At 45.7% G+C, this 15,359-nt stretch overlaps 1 protein-coding gene across 2 annotated transcripts in view; it reads right to left on the bottom strand.

Moving 5' to 3' along the window:
• CASKIN2 (CASK interacting protein 2) overlaps positions 1-15,134 on the bottom strand; it is a 216,613-nt gene extending 201,479 nt beyond the window's left edge. For both annotated transcript variants that reach the window (XM_082271726.1, XM_082271727.1), the window contains exons 1-2: positions 15,020-15,134; positions 2,420-2,983 (exon numbers count right to left, since the gene is read on the bottom strand). In XM_082271726.1, the coding sequence (XP_082127852.1) occupies positions 2,420-2,513 (94 nt within the window). In that variant the 5' untranslated portion in view covers positions 2,514-2,983; positions 15,020-15,134. The remainder of the gene's footprint in view (positions 1-2,419; positions 2,984-15,019) is intronic.
• Positions 15,135-15,359: the final 225 nt, after the last annotated feature.

The following is a 15,359-nucleotide window of genomic DNA, read 5'->3' as shown; positions in this document are numbered from 1 at the left end:
AGGCTTCACTGCCGGGTTCCCTCACCGGCAATGGCGGCAGCAGCATCTGACAGCCAATAGATACATCCACTGCAGTGCCGACATCGCTGGACTCCAGGACAGGTAAGTGTCACTCCTAATATTAAAAGTTAGCAGCAACAGTATGTATACAGTGTGTGTAGCTGCTGAATTTTCATTTTTAGAGGGGGAGGCAAAACTCCGCTTTAAGAAGGAGTGCAGCTGCTGTACTACTCGCAGCATGCACATTCAGAAATGCGTCGCATCCCGGTGAGGTCATCCAGCCACGCATTCTGCCTTCTAAGCCTCGCTCTGGACTTCCATCCAATGCACAGCCGGCTTTACGGTGACCAGCGGGGAGCAGTTCGCACAGTGCTGTCGTGACCACGGAGGGCCACGTGTCTACCGAAGCCATATCCTGACTGTCCTTCCATCCGATGTGCTCTTTATTCTCTACTCCATGCCAGTTGCTTATGTTTTAATCGTACATTGAAGTGTTTACTACTCTTAGAGGCTCCTTTCCCTTTGTTATTTCTTTTCAGGACTCCTGACCCTCTGTCTGTACAGTGCTGATTGGCCCTGTGCTGATCACATACACCCTCCCAAAAATAAAAACCTCTCTAGCAATACACACCAAACTGAGCATGTGCAGCCTGACTCCAAAGACTGTCTTATCCGGACATGTTCTGGGAACCAGTGGAAGAAGGAGAATCTGTGTCTACAGGATCAAGCAGCCTTTTTACAGAGGATTAACCCCTTAGGTTCCACAGTGAGTATAACCACTTAAGGACCACCCACCGCAACTGCAGCAGGCAGCCACTCCTGCGCGAGCCAACGTAGGTATACATCAATCGTGCGCCTGCAACTAGGGGGCGAGCGCGCACCGCCGGCGGCACTTCCACCCCTACTCGGCAGCAGGGACTCCGATGCACGGGGCAGTCGGCTCCGATTGCTGCCTGACACCCACGATCGTTCCCCGCCAAGAGAGAGAAGAACGGTCAGCTCTTGTCAACACAGCTGACCGTTCTTCTCCCTGGAATGATCACAGAGTGCCTGTGATCCTTCTACATAGGATCACATGTCTCTGATCATTTCACAAGCCCCGCCCCCATACAGTTAGAATCACTCCCCTAGGCTCACATTTAACCCCTTGTTCACCCACAGTATTAACCCCTTCCCTGCCAGTGTCATTATTACAGTAACTGCATATTTTTAACACTGATTACTGTAGTGATGTCACTTGTCCCCCCAAAAGTGTCAAAAATGTCAGTTAGGGGTCCGATCTGTCTGCCGCAATCCCGCTAAAAATTGCAGATCGCCGCCATTAATAGTAAAAAAAAAAAAAACAATAAAAATGACAAATCTTTCCTGTAGTTAGTAGATGTGATAAACTTTTGTACAAACCAATCTACGCTTATTGAGATTTTTTATTTTTTACCAAAAATATGTAGCACAAAAACAAATTGGCCTAAAATGTTAAGAAATTTAGATTTTTAAATTTTATATATATATATATATATATATATATATATATATATATATATATATATATATATATATATAGCAGAAAGTGAAAAATATTGTTTTTTTGTTTATAGCGCAAAAAATAAAAAATCGCAGCGTGATCAAATACCACCAAAAGAAAGCTCTATTTGTGGGGGGGGGGGGGGGGGGGAGGACATCAATTTTATTTGGGTACAGCGTTGCACGACCGCGCAATTTTTCCGTTAATGCAACGCAGTGCTGAATCGCAAAAAATGGCCTGGCCACTAAGCGGGCAAATCCTTCCGGGCCAGAAGTGGTTAACAAGCATGCCTTACTGCATATACACATTAAGGCCCCATGTACACGGGACGTTGTTAAAAGTCCCTTTGAATGCTGGAATTTTTAGGACGTTTGAAACGTCCGTTCAGTCGCTTTTGTACCCGCGTTTAGCGGGCGTTTAGGGGCGTTTGCGTTTAGAACCGTTCCTAGAGGTCAAAAAAATTATTCCCCTTTAAAATGGAAAAACGCGAACGCTAAACGCGGGTCATCGCGTTCGGACGCGTTCAGACGCGTTCAGACGCGTTTGTGCGTTTGAAACGCCGGGAAACACACGTTCGAACGCAAATAATTGCGTTCTAAAAAAAGTCCCTGAACCCAACTGCCTGCAAATGACTGTAAACGACCCTGTGTACATGGACAGATAAGATAAAATGTAGATGGGTTCAGGGGCTTCTGGAAAAAAACGCCCAACTGCTCCTAAACGGCCATTTCCAGCGTCCCGTGTACATGGAGCCTTAGTGTTGTGGGTTTAGTAACACTAAGTATTACATTAGCACCCCCCAATCAGATTATATCTGGTAACCAGCATACGTACCCCCCATGTCAATACCAATACCAGAGCCCAGCCATTGCCCCATGCCCCAACCCATTTACTTACTATTTTTCGATGCTCGGACCTTCGCAAGCAGCCTCTGAACAGTGGCAACATCTCCGCTTTTAACAGCTTGAATGAGTTCATTTTCCCGACCCATCGCCACCCAGGCTAGAAAGTCATCTCCTGTGTTCAGACCCCGAAAAGATTCACAAGATCCAGCAAATTGTAAAGAAATGGCTTCCTTGTCAGCAGAACGTTCCACAGCATGAATCCAAGTGAAGCGAAGGAACCTTTCACGCGGGAAGTCTATACTCCACGAATAAAGAAGCTACAAACAACGCGGGGGGTAGGTACTGTGAGCGGCGGGCCCCTCTGCGGTCACTTGGCCATTTCCCATGGCGCTGGTAAGGAGCATGCTCCCGCTGTACGGCCAGGTGCACAAGGTACGGCAGGTTGGGAAGTTTCACAGGCCTCCATCAGACACAATTATTCCTCCTTGGCTTTTCCTTCCATCCGCTGGGAAGTCAGGGAATTCCTTTTAGGGTTGTCCTGTTCAGCTGCACTTTTTCAATGCATTTTTTTTTTTCTGAAAGCAGCCAAGCTGTTGATGTTGTCACTTCGGCGTTCCTAGAGAGAAAGAACAGTTTAGACTTTGGCTGCGATGTGATGTCACGGCATAGAGAAAAGAAAAAAAAAAAGAGAAATATTTGTGCTACGGCGTCAGCCATACACCTAGTAACCCCTCGGGTGCTTGGGGCCGCTCTCTTCCTCTTTCTATGGGAAAACCTTTATGGGCAATGGGAAGGTGTGTTCTCTAGCAACCTGTCATCTTTTCAACTGCGTTTACTGTCACATGAGGACCCGCCCACCAAAGCACGCACACATTCCTTCTCTTCTACTACTGCCAACAGATAAAAACAACAAAAAAACGATTGTCTTATATAATACGTGTCGACAAAAGGAGTTAATTCACACCAGGCTTATCTTCCTGTGCCACTTCCAGGCTTCCAGATCCCGTTCATAAATCAGGTGACAGGAAACGCATGGGAAGCCCCCCCAATTAGCGCACAATCACCTTCCTCCCGCCATCCCACCCCGATGACTGCATGTGAAAGGAGGAAAGGAGCAGAACTTGTTGATAAAACTATCAGCCTTTGGAAAAAAAGATTAAGCCCTCGTTCACTTCTTCTGAAATCGCACGATTTTAAAGCCGCATGACAGTGCGACTTGAAATGCATCTGTGCGGCTTCATGCCAGTCGCACCCGAAAGCGCCAAAAGTAGTGCAAGAACTACTTTTTTTTAAAATCAATGCTGCACCGCAAAGTTGGCATGGCACCTGATTTGAACAATGTGATTGCCGGCAATAGGGTGCGACTTGACCTGTCAAATCGCATGACAAGTGACTCCAATGTGAACGGGGGCTTAAAGTATGATAAAACTATTGATTGGAAAATAGGATTAACGGCTCATTCACACAGGTGTTTAGATACAGGAAACCTGTACCAATCAATGACAGGCTGACAGTATCTGTACCTGTGCAAGGAGCGGTCATCTGTTCCCTAATCGCTCCATGGGAAAATACATGGAAATAGCTATGGAGCCGCTCAGCCTGTCACTGATTTGTACAGATGGATTGGCTGCAGATGTTAACACCCACTTGTACCCGGCCAAATAATTAAGCCAATCTGGGCGGTGTGCGGTCATGTGATTGAGCCCATACTATTTCATAATGTGCTAATATGCAAAACACTTACAATCTTTTCCTGCCCTGGCCAATTTTCAGCTTTCAGTGCTGTCGAATGACAGTTGCACGGTTATGCAACGCTAAACCCAAACAAGAGTTTTATCATACTTTTCCCACAAATTGAGCTTTTTCCTAAAAAAAAAAAAAAAAAAAAAAAAAAAAAAAAAGTTTTTCTTTGTTTGTTATACATTTTTTTGTAAATAAGTTTTCTTCTTCACTGACAAGCACTGATAGGAACTGATGAGGCGGCACTGATGATGAAGCACTAATATACAGCACTGATGGACACTGATAGGTGGCACAATTGGGCACTGACAGGTGGCAGTGATAGGCTGCACTGACGGGCACTAATGGGTGACACTGATGGGCAATAGTGATGGGCACTGATAGGCAGCACTGATGAGGAGACACTGACAGGCATTACTGATGGGCACTAATTGGCATCCTTAATGGGTCTGCACTGATAATCAATGTGCTGATTATTAGTGCAGCACCCCCTGTCAGGGGAGCCGCTGATCAGCTCTCCTCTACCTGCGCCTTATAAGCTGATAAATAGCACTTCCTGGTTATGATTGGACACAGCTGGTCATAGGCTCTTTACCAAGATCCGAGAGAGGTGGATATGTCAGAGCAACACACCGCACTACCGATCGCCGGGGAGAGTGGCTTATCCTGGACGTCAAATGATGCCAAGTCCGGATAATACAACAACCATGCAGCTGTCATTCTGCATATGGCAGGCGGGAAGTGGTTAAAATTGAACTTCCAGCAAAAAAAAAAAAAAGTATAGTTTGGGTAACATAGGAAAGTGTAAGAACATCTGTTTGCTATAGCACCAGCACATACACATCTATGGGCAGCTGTATGCAGCGCCTGGGTATACGCTGGGTTCAGCCACCAATGTGCAAAAGACCTTCAAACGCAGAAGAATTTATCTTGGAAGAATAAAACGTTATGCTTCCCAGATCAAGTTGTGCATTTATATGTGCGTTTACATGTGTTCAACATATCTAACCTGCCCTTGGACACACGGAATTCTCTGAACACCGAATGCACTCTGATCTCTGAAGACGTCAGTGTGCTGACGAAACGTGTAAGGTGGAACGCACGTAGTGACGTCACGTGGAGAGAGTGGAACGCAAACCGGAATCTCCGCTGTCCATTGCATCTCCAGCTCGTGACCAGTCACATACACGGCTTTTTAAATACTTCTGTTACCATTGCAGACTGTTTAACCAATGGATGGGTAATAAAGGCTTTTATACATACTACACTATACGGAGTTTCTCTTCCCTTTGTCTTGCACATGCGCTTTGAACGAGGAAAGCGGGACAGATCATCGTCCCTGAGTGGAGTGACTACACGGGAGATTCAACACCAATCTTGGTCAGGGTGACCACATAAGCGCTGCTTGGTCTTGATGCTATACAGCAGTCAAGACAAACTACATCTGGTGAGTGACCCATCTATAGCCACCTATGGCTATTGATCGGTGAAGTTTAACCACTTGCCGACTGCCTAACGCCGATCTACGTCGGCAGTCAGCCCCTCACAGGCAAAGTGACGTAGGGCTACGTCACTAGCTTGTGAGGGTCTAGGGAGCGAGCGCGCGCCCCCGGAGGCGCGCTCCAGCTCCCGCGTGGTCACGGACCCCCCCCGCGCGTGTGACCGGCGGACCCGATGTCCGCCGGCCACTCTGCGATCGGCGGGGGAGAGGGAGAAAGTCAGGCGGCTTGTGTAAACAAGCCACCTGTCATTCTCCTCGGTGTAAAAACACTGATCACACGGATCTACTATGTAGATCCGTTGATCAGTGTCCTTACAGCTCAAGCCACAGCCAATCACAGTAGAAAGCACGCCCCTAGGGACACACACAGCCCCTCCCTCCCAAATAAAGTTAACCCCTTCACTACCAGTGTATTTTTACAGTAACAGTGCATATATATAGCACTGATTACTGTAGAAATGTCACTGGTAACCCCAAAAGTGTCAAAAATGTCAGTCAAGGGTCCGATCTGTCCGCCGCAATGTCGCAGTACCGCAAAAAAAAAAAAATCGCAGATCGCCGCCATTACGCGTTAAAAAAAAAAAAACAACAAAAATGACAAAAATCTTTCCCTTTGTTAGTAAACGCGATAACTTTTGCGCAAACCAATCAAAATACGCTTTTTGCGATTTTTTTTACCAAACATAGGTAGCATAAAACAAATTGGCCGAAAATGTTCAAAAATTTAGATTTTTACATTTTTTGGGGGGGAATTTCATATAAAAAAATGTGAAAAATATTGCTATTTTTGCAAAATTGACGCTCTTTTTTTGTTTATAGCGCATGATCAAAAAAATTGCACAGGTGATCAAATACCACCAAAAGAAAGCTCTGTTTGTGGGAAAAAAAGGACGCCACATTTGTTTAGGTACAGCGTCGCACGACCGCGCAATTGTCCGTTAAAGTCACGCAGTGCCGAATCGCAAAATACCCGCTGGTCAGGAAGGGGGTAAAATCTTCCGGGGCTTAAGTGGTTAAACACCACATGGCTGGCGAGGGAAATAGTTTCTAGCACCTGCACTATTTTTGCACAGAGCTTTCTCATTATCATACACAAGATACTTTATCAATTTCCTGGACTTTTTGATCATTGTCACAAATTCACTTATCACAATTTTTTATTTATTTTAAAATATTGATTTATATTTATAGAGACACGGATTACTATTATTGTCACAATTTATGAAACTATGCACTTTTATATGTATTTATGAAATTATTGTATGGAGTATTTATATATAATTTATTTTAGGCAAGCGCTGAAGGTAGCCCCTATAAGTAGTGGCTAATTATTCAATTAGCTGTATACAGCGCCTGGGTATACGCTGGGTTCAGCCGCCAATGTGCAAAAGACCTTCAAAACGCAGAAGAATTTATCCTGGAAGTATAAAACGTTATGCTTCCCAGATCAAGTTGTGCATTTATATGTGCGTTTACATGTGTTCAACTTATCTAACCTGCCCCTGGACACACAGAATTCTCTGAACACACCTAAACGCACAGTGCGAATGGAAACATTTCAAACCGTTCCATGCATTTCTATAAAGGTCTATGTCCAGGCCAGTGCGAATGAGGCCTGAAATTCAGAGCAGCCAGGATAAAGGACCTGAGCCGGGGACAGTCCAGTCCACCAGGCTGTTCCTTTGGCTGTATTGTTCTGTCAGGCATTGCGAGGCTGCTTACAATTCCGCACCATGCCTTGCGTGTCTTTGTGCCGGCCGGGGACAAGGTTACATTGACAAGACATGTAAATGCAGCAATAAAAAAATGAGAGAGATTTAGAAGGAAGGGAGGAGGGGGGGGGGGTGAAGTGGAAAGGAAAGGGTTGCGTTGGGTGGAGAGAAGTGAGGACACTGAGGGAAAAACAAACAGACGTAAAAAGGACGGCCGGTCTGTGACCTTTTCACTGCCAGCACGGTTAAGGTGTGAACAGGTAATGACACAAACAACATTCAGGAAAATTCACTTCATATTCATCCCCTTTATTGGAAGGAAAGCTCTCCGGCAAACAGTCAGCCGGATGGAATTTCCTCCTCAGAGGGGTCTCTTATGTACACATGCATGTGGTCTGACTGAAAACTGAAGTGGCAGAGCGGGCACACGTGGCACCTTTGTGCCAATAGGAAATGGTGTTCTTATGGATTGTACCTCACTGATATAGACAGAGAAAAGAGTTGGTGTTTAGGCTCGCCAAATAATATTTTAGGCCTGTGAACAGCTGGCACTGCGGGCAAACTCCCGCACGCACGCTCCCCGCAATGTATTTCTGGTGACATATCGCTGGCCTGACAGGATTTAACCCTTACAAAGCAGCTGGCACCACGTATACACACAGTCCCCTCAGTGCTGGGTTCCTTGTGACAAATTGCTGGTTTACCCGTATTTAACTATTAGGCCTCTTTCACACCGAAGTATCTTGTCAGGCTTATGCCTATGCACGGCAAAACTCAAGTACAAATCCATTTATTTGAACTTCCTTACATTAGTACGCTCTGACGTTTGTAGCATGTCGCCCATAATGGGAAGACATACAGCTTCTTTTTGAATAGATTCAATTGTATTTACCCCCAGAGAGCTCAAATACTCCCCAGAGAGCTCAATGGGTGCGCTTGAATACGCACAACACAAGTTTTTATGCATGCTTTACGTGCGTTTCACTGCCACAAAACACACAAAAAAGGGCAAAAACATCTGAAGCTTACAAAACAGATGTATAACATAAAAAATGCTTCAAAAACATGTTTATATACATAAAAAAATGCAAGAAACATAAGGCTCCGTTCACATAGGGGCGACGCTACTTCGCACCGCGACCTCGGAGCGGCCGCCACGGACTTCATAACATTGAAGTCTATGGCGGTCGCCTCCTGGTCGCCCCAAAGAAGCTCCGGACCCTTTTTCTAAGTCGGAGCGACTTGTGTCGCTCCTATTAGAACGGGTCTGCAGCTTCCCTATGGGAGGCGACCTACGGCGACCTGTGAGGCGACCAGGTCGCCTCACAGGTCGCCTTAGTGTGAACGGGGGCTTAAACATACATACAAACAACAACAAAAAAAGCTAGCAAATCACATGAAAAACATTCTCCTCAGGTTAGAGTGCAACCTTAAGGCCCGTACACACAATACGAAAATCGGAAGTATAATTTTGTCCGACAAACGATCTGACGATTTTTGGATTTAGTATAGTGCTTTCGACAGCCGATTACGAATTTTTGGATGACAAAAACTGGATGTGCAGGCTATAAAATTTTTATCGTATGTCAACACAACGTCCGATTTTTGTTTAATTAGTACAGTTTTCGTCCGGAAAAAAAATCGTAAGAGCAAGACTAGGCATGCTCAGAAACTAAAGAACACATACAAAGCAATCCAACACATGACATCACTTCTGGAGTTGAATTCTGTCGTACGAGAATTTTCATATGAAAGTAACCTCTTCACTTTCCATATAAGAATAGCATACAGCAAAAAAATAAAGAACATTTGTAAGATAATCTGATCGGGTGTACGAGGCTTTAGGCCTCATTCACATCTGAGTAAAGCGATTTTCAGGTGTTTTCAATTTGAAAGTTTTTGAGCATTTTTTGAGAGCGTACTCAAGCGTTTTAGAAGCAAACTACAAGCATTTTGCATGCACATTCACGCTTTCGGCGTTTTCGTTTTAGCAAATGGAAAGCACCAGTTATTACAAAGTTATGAAAAAAATAAAACTTGAAATAATTCCCGGGAAAAAAAAAAATGATCACAAAAGCTCAATTTGATTGTTTATAATATTTCTATTGATGTCTACGGGGCCAAAAACACCCAAATCAGTCAAAAGAAGCTAGTGTAGATTTTAGGACATCATACGTTGAGCTACAGGTGTCTGAGGGATCACATGTGAACAGGAACATAGATGTGGGATTTAGGCCCCTTTCACACATGGAGTCTGTCAGGCGGACTCTGTTTTTCTCAGCTGAGCAGGAGAATGACAGCTGTGTCTCTACGCGGTGTGCGGAGAAGGAGCTGTCAGGTCCCCATTCTTCTCTATGGGTCAATTGGATGGGAACGGACCGTCTGTCCGTTATCATCCGATCCGCCAGCCGGATGGAAAATAGGGTTTCCATCCATCCGGATTTGATGGACAGGATCAGATGTCAGTGGACATGTCTCCGCTGACATCCGATGTCCCATAGAGATGCATGGGGCATCCGTTCAGATCCGCCTAAAAAAACTGACAGGCGGATCTGAACAGACTGAGTGTGAAAGGGGCCTTATGCCCAGTACACACGTTTCGATAATCGTACGATAAAACACGCTTTCGACCTGATCGCACGATAATCTGATCGTTAGTACACAGCTTTCGACAGCCGATCACGACAGTTCATCCAACAAAATCCGAAGGGACAAACAGGAAAACTTCTGTCGTACGATAGCCACGCGAACGCCAATCGTTCCATCAGTACACTATGCATCCGCTAAAAATCGATCAACAAAGACCGAGCATGATCAGAAACACTAATAGCATGGTAAAAGCCTGGCTGCCATTGTTTTTGTTTTGCACCATCTGATACGTAGCTAAGCAACCAGGAAGCTTTTCCCCCGAATCGTACAACAAAAATCATATGGTTAGTACGCATTGTTGAATTCGATGTTCGTATCATGCAACAAAATGTGAACGATAAGTCCTCCGATTATCTGATCGTGTGTACGGGGCATTCAAATGTAGTTTTTTGGGAGGGGGGGGGGTCATATCTGTATTTGGAGCCGACTCCAATTTCCTGCAAGAGACTCAGGGGGGTTTCCTGCTAACATGCTGCTGCTAGTGGGAAGCCCCATACAAAGCAATGAGAGTCCAGCACTGATTATCCCCAGGTGATCTCTGCATGTCTGATAACAAGCCAATAGACATGAATGAGTGTCAACCTCTCACCGCTTTGAATGGGGGTTTCCCATAGGCAGCTATTGGCAGAAAACTCCACTGAGTCGCTCACAGGATGTCATAGTCGACCCCAAGCTAAAGTGGCAGTTAGTCCCCCGTACACACCAGTGTGACTTCTCATGAGACAGTTCCAAATCGCATGAAAAGTCGCACCTAGATTTGTCACCTCATCCCTTTAAACCCAAACACCTATTAATTACACAGGTTCTGTGGCTAAATAAGGTGGTAATAAAACTCAGGTATCTGCATTAAATTAACCTCAGAACCTGTGTAATTAATGGTGTTCAGCTTTAAAGGGACAAGGTGGCAACCCTAGTTGCACCTCATTGGCGGCAATAGAAATGTTCATATCACCGCGAGTTATGTTGCAGCGATTATAAAAAAAGGTTCCTGCACTACTTCTGTTAAATGAAGTTGCAAACCGCAATGTAATCAGCAGTGCAAGTCACACTGATGCGTGGTTTTGAAATTGCACTAAAGCAGTGCCTTCATTTGCTTTGCAGTGTGTTGCATTTATCTGCATATGCGTGCATTTGGATGCAACTGAATGTGCTGCGCTGAAAAAAGTAGTGCATGCCGTATTTTTTTTTTCAGTGCTGGGCAAATGGAATGCAACATGCTGATGTGGACTGCATTCATAGGGAACCATTATTTTAGGCTCCATGCGTTGGCAATGGACAGGAAGCGAAAAAAAAGCAACAGATTCACTTGCAGGATCAACCAGTAATCTAAATATTAGGTCTGCACCGATACTTTTTTTTTTAGGTGAGTACAAGTACGGATACTTTTTTTCAAGTACTTGCTGACACCAAGTACTGATACCTTTATTGTGCGTTTTAAAAAATGAATGGGCTCAAACTGCACTTCAAAGAACCGCATTCGATTTGAACAGGAATGCCAGACTGGGGATAACCACTGGATCTAGATTATCCAGCCCGTTGCCCAATCTGGCAGTTGATTGTAGATCACACAGGAAAAAAACAGGAGAAAAAAAAAATTCTATCTAAAAAGAAAAAAATTTGCCAGGACCAGAGATCCCAGCAAGGAACTAAAGCCCCGTACACATAATAGTCCGTGAATTGGCCGTGAATTTTCGGCCAACGTCCGATCGGCTGATTGTCGGCTTGTTAGTATGATGTTGGCCGAGAAAATTCGTGTGCAGTCTAGGCACATTCCAAACAACAAAACAACACTCTGGACAAAAGTCGGACAATCGGTCGGCCTATAATCGTTGCGTGTGTACGAGGCATAAGTCCTTACTCCTGACTAGGCAGAAAAAAAAGCAGATAGAGGGAGTATATCCCCAGGGACTGCCCATAGGCGTAGCCAAACTTTTTTCTGCCTAGTGTCCTACTCCTGTAGGGGGCAGTAAAGCCCAATGGTTAAGAATATCAGGAGCTGTGTCCGTCAATGAACAAAAGAGAAAAACCTAGGCATGATATTAGGCCTCATTCCGACGGATGCAGGCACACACCCTGCATGCATGAACCGCATTTTTCTGGGTCTGCATCTGACTTGGATCTTGCCTGCAGAGGTGGATGCAGATGTAGCAGCTGAACAGACACAACCGCATGCGTGCAAGAGCGGGTGCACCAATCCTGTCTGTGTTCACATCAAAGCACCCACCCCCTGTACAGCTATCACATTTTGACATGTGTCAGTGTCTGTGCAGCGGCTGCATCTTCATCCACTTCTACAAGCTACCTCTGTGGTGGATGCTGCCAGACTGGACTGCTCTCTGTATGTTCTGCACCTCTCTATAGTGTGAGATCAACCTATTGAACATTGCTTCCATCACACACAAAGAGTTAAAGTGGAACTCTAACTAAAAACAAATAACTTATTTTTCAAGTTTTGTACTATGGAAGGGTTAGAAACTGTCATTCATGCTGAGCCCCCATCTAGGGGACTTACCCTCTCCAATTGTCCTGCTGATCGCTGGGAAAGAAGGTGACAGAAGAGCCAAACGATTAGGTCCCTTTCACACAGGCTGACCGTTCAGATCCGCCTGTCTGTTTTTTGGTGGATCTGAACAGTCACCCCATGCATCCCTTTGGGGATCGGATATCAGTGGAGACATGTCCGCTGACATCCCATCTGATCCATCAAATCTGGACGGATGGAAACCCTATTTTCCATCCGTCCAGCGGATCGGATGAGAACGGACCAACGGTCCGTTCCCAATCCGATTCCCCCACAGAGACGTTCTAACTGCTCCTGACCCTATTTAGTGTCGTCTTTAGATACACTCCAAGGCCCTGTTCACGTGTGAGCGTTTTTGTGAACGTGTGCATAACTGCACATTTTTGCATGTGTCTGCGAAATTCCCCCAAAAAAGTGTCAGCTTTCATTGTTAATGGCACCCCAAACGCAACAAGCAAAAATGCATTTTTCCATGCAGAAAAACGTGTGCCGCTCAATGCTCAGAGAAGTACTTAGGCAACTTCAGCACGTTAATTGAACGTAGGCTTATGAAATGAACAGGCTGCCTATGCGCGCAGTGTGAAAATGCGCAATTTTGTGCATGTTCACAAATCACTCAGGTGTGAATGTGGCAATACAGAAAGTCATACCGGTTCCTCTCATCGACTGCTCTTATATATAGGATTATCCATGGGCAGAGGATCCATATACTGCCCCCCTGCTCAGAAAGGACACATATCCTATGATGGAGGGTGTATTTATTTATTACAGGCATTTCTATAGTGCTAGAACAGCACTTTATATACTTTACATTCACATCACTCCCTGTCTTTAAAGGGGAGTTCTGCCCACCAGGAAAGAAATAACAGTCAGCAGCTACAAATACTGTAGCTGCTGACATTTAAATATTAAAACTTACCTGTCCAGGGTTCCCGTGATGTCGGCACCCAATCAGTTTTACAGTTGATCAATTGTACAAATCAGATTGTACAATATGTGCTGCGGTTAAGATCCTTATCAGACCTGCACACAAATACCAGGGCCAATTACCTTCCAGCATTGTCCTGGGAGTAGAGATGAGCTGAGGTGTCCAAACATCTCTCCCCACCCCCAGCATGTAAACAAAGGGGCGGGGTGGTGGTGATGATGTCACTGCCCTTATATGACACATGCCTATTTATAGTCAATGTCCACATAAAGACATCCTGCCCCTTTGTTTACATGTGTGAGATACTGGGGGGGAATGACCTGAACTGCAGCTGATTGGAGGAAAAAAGTGCAATTTAGTTGGCAGAATGTGGGAGGAAAATTATAGAAGTATCCAGAGGAAACCAATACAAGGAGTGAGAGCATACAAACTCCATGCGGATGGTGACCTGACCAGGACTGTGGTGCTGCAAGGCAGAGGCATCATTCCTAGGGGAGCCCCCCCAATATCTGCCCACATGTGGTCAGGTCTACAAAGGTGGAGCGGGATGGAAACGTATTGGGTTTAATCCGACAACCCTGGACCAATCCAGATGTAGAAAGACACATCCACTCCCAGGGGCTCATCATGGGCCAATCACAGACTGACAAACAACGCCTGTGTGACAAGAGCATCTGTAAAACCTTTCCACTGACATTCATTGGGCTGATGGCCACAGAATTATAAAACCACTCTGATATCAATCTCAGCACAAATCACCGTATCTGATCAATCCCCTTTCCGGTGGTCATACACACTTTGATAAATTAGCGATAGAAATAATCACAAACCCATCCCATGTATGTATAGAGTGCCCCGTCCCATGTGATAGCAGTATGTATAGAGTGCCCCATCCCATGTGATAGCAGTATGTATAGAGTGCCCCGTCCTATGTGATGGCAGTATGTATAGAGTGCCCCGTCCCATGTGATAGCAGTATGTATAGAGTGCTCCGTCCTATGTGATAGCAGTATGTATAGAGTGCCCCGTCCTATGTGATAGCAGTATGTATAGAGTGCCCCGTCCCATGTGATAGCAGTATGTATAGAGTGCCCCGTCCTATGTGATAGCAGTATGTATAGAGTGCCCCGTCCTATGTGATGGCAGTATGTATAGAGTGCCCCGTCCCATGTGATAGCAGTATGTATAGAGTGCCCCGTCCTATGTGATAGCAGTATGTATAGAGTGCCCCGTCCTATGTGATGGCAGTATGTATAGAGTGCCCCGTCCCATGTGATAGTAGTATGTATAGAGTGCCCCGTCCCATGTGATGGCAGTATGTATAGAGTGCCCCGTCCTATGTGATAGCAGTATGTATAGAGTGCCCCGTCCCATGTGATAGCAGTATAGAGTATGGCAGTATACAGAAGGTGATCTATCCGATGTGATAGCAGTATAGAGTATGGCAGTATACAGAGGGTGTCCTATGTAATGTGATGGCAGTATACAGAGCTCCGATCAGAGGCCCGGACATTGTACACACACCTCCCGATATGCCCCATGCAGAGCCCCGATGTCCGGGCAGAGAGGGGGAGGAGAGTAGAGGAGGAGGGGGGACTCACCTGTGAAGTCGGGGTGTCGGTGGTGTCGGGGTGTCGGAGAAGAGAAGAGAGTGGTGGGGAAGTTTTCCGAGAAGTGTGCCAGCTCTGTCCCCGCTCCGGATCCCTCCCTTTCCTCCTCCCTCCCTCCCTTCCTCCATCCATCCCGCCCGCCTCCTCCTCCTCCTGGAAGAGACACACACACTGGAGGAGGAGGAGGAGGGTACGGCGGACAGGGGGCGCACTACATCCACAGGGGGCACTGCACACCTCTACTACACCTCTCCTATACATCCCCTGTGCCAGCACCCTCCTCCTCCTCCTCCTCCTCCCCCATCCATCTTCTTTTCCTAACATTCCAAGG

This window comes from Pelophylax lessonae (assembly GCF_965119305.1).
Source record: "Pelophylax lessonae genome assembly, chromosome: 11".
NCBI lineage: Eukaryota > Metazoa > Chordata > Amphibia > Anura > Ranidae > Pelophylax > Pelophylax lessonae.
This window is presented reverse-complemented; position numbering and strand designations above follow the sequence as displayed.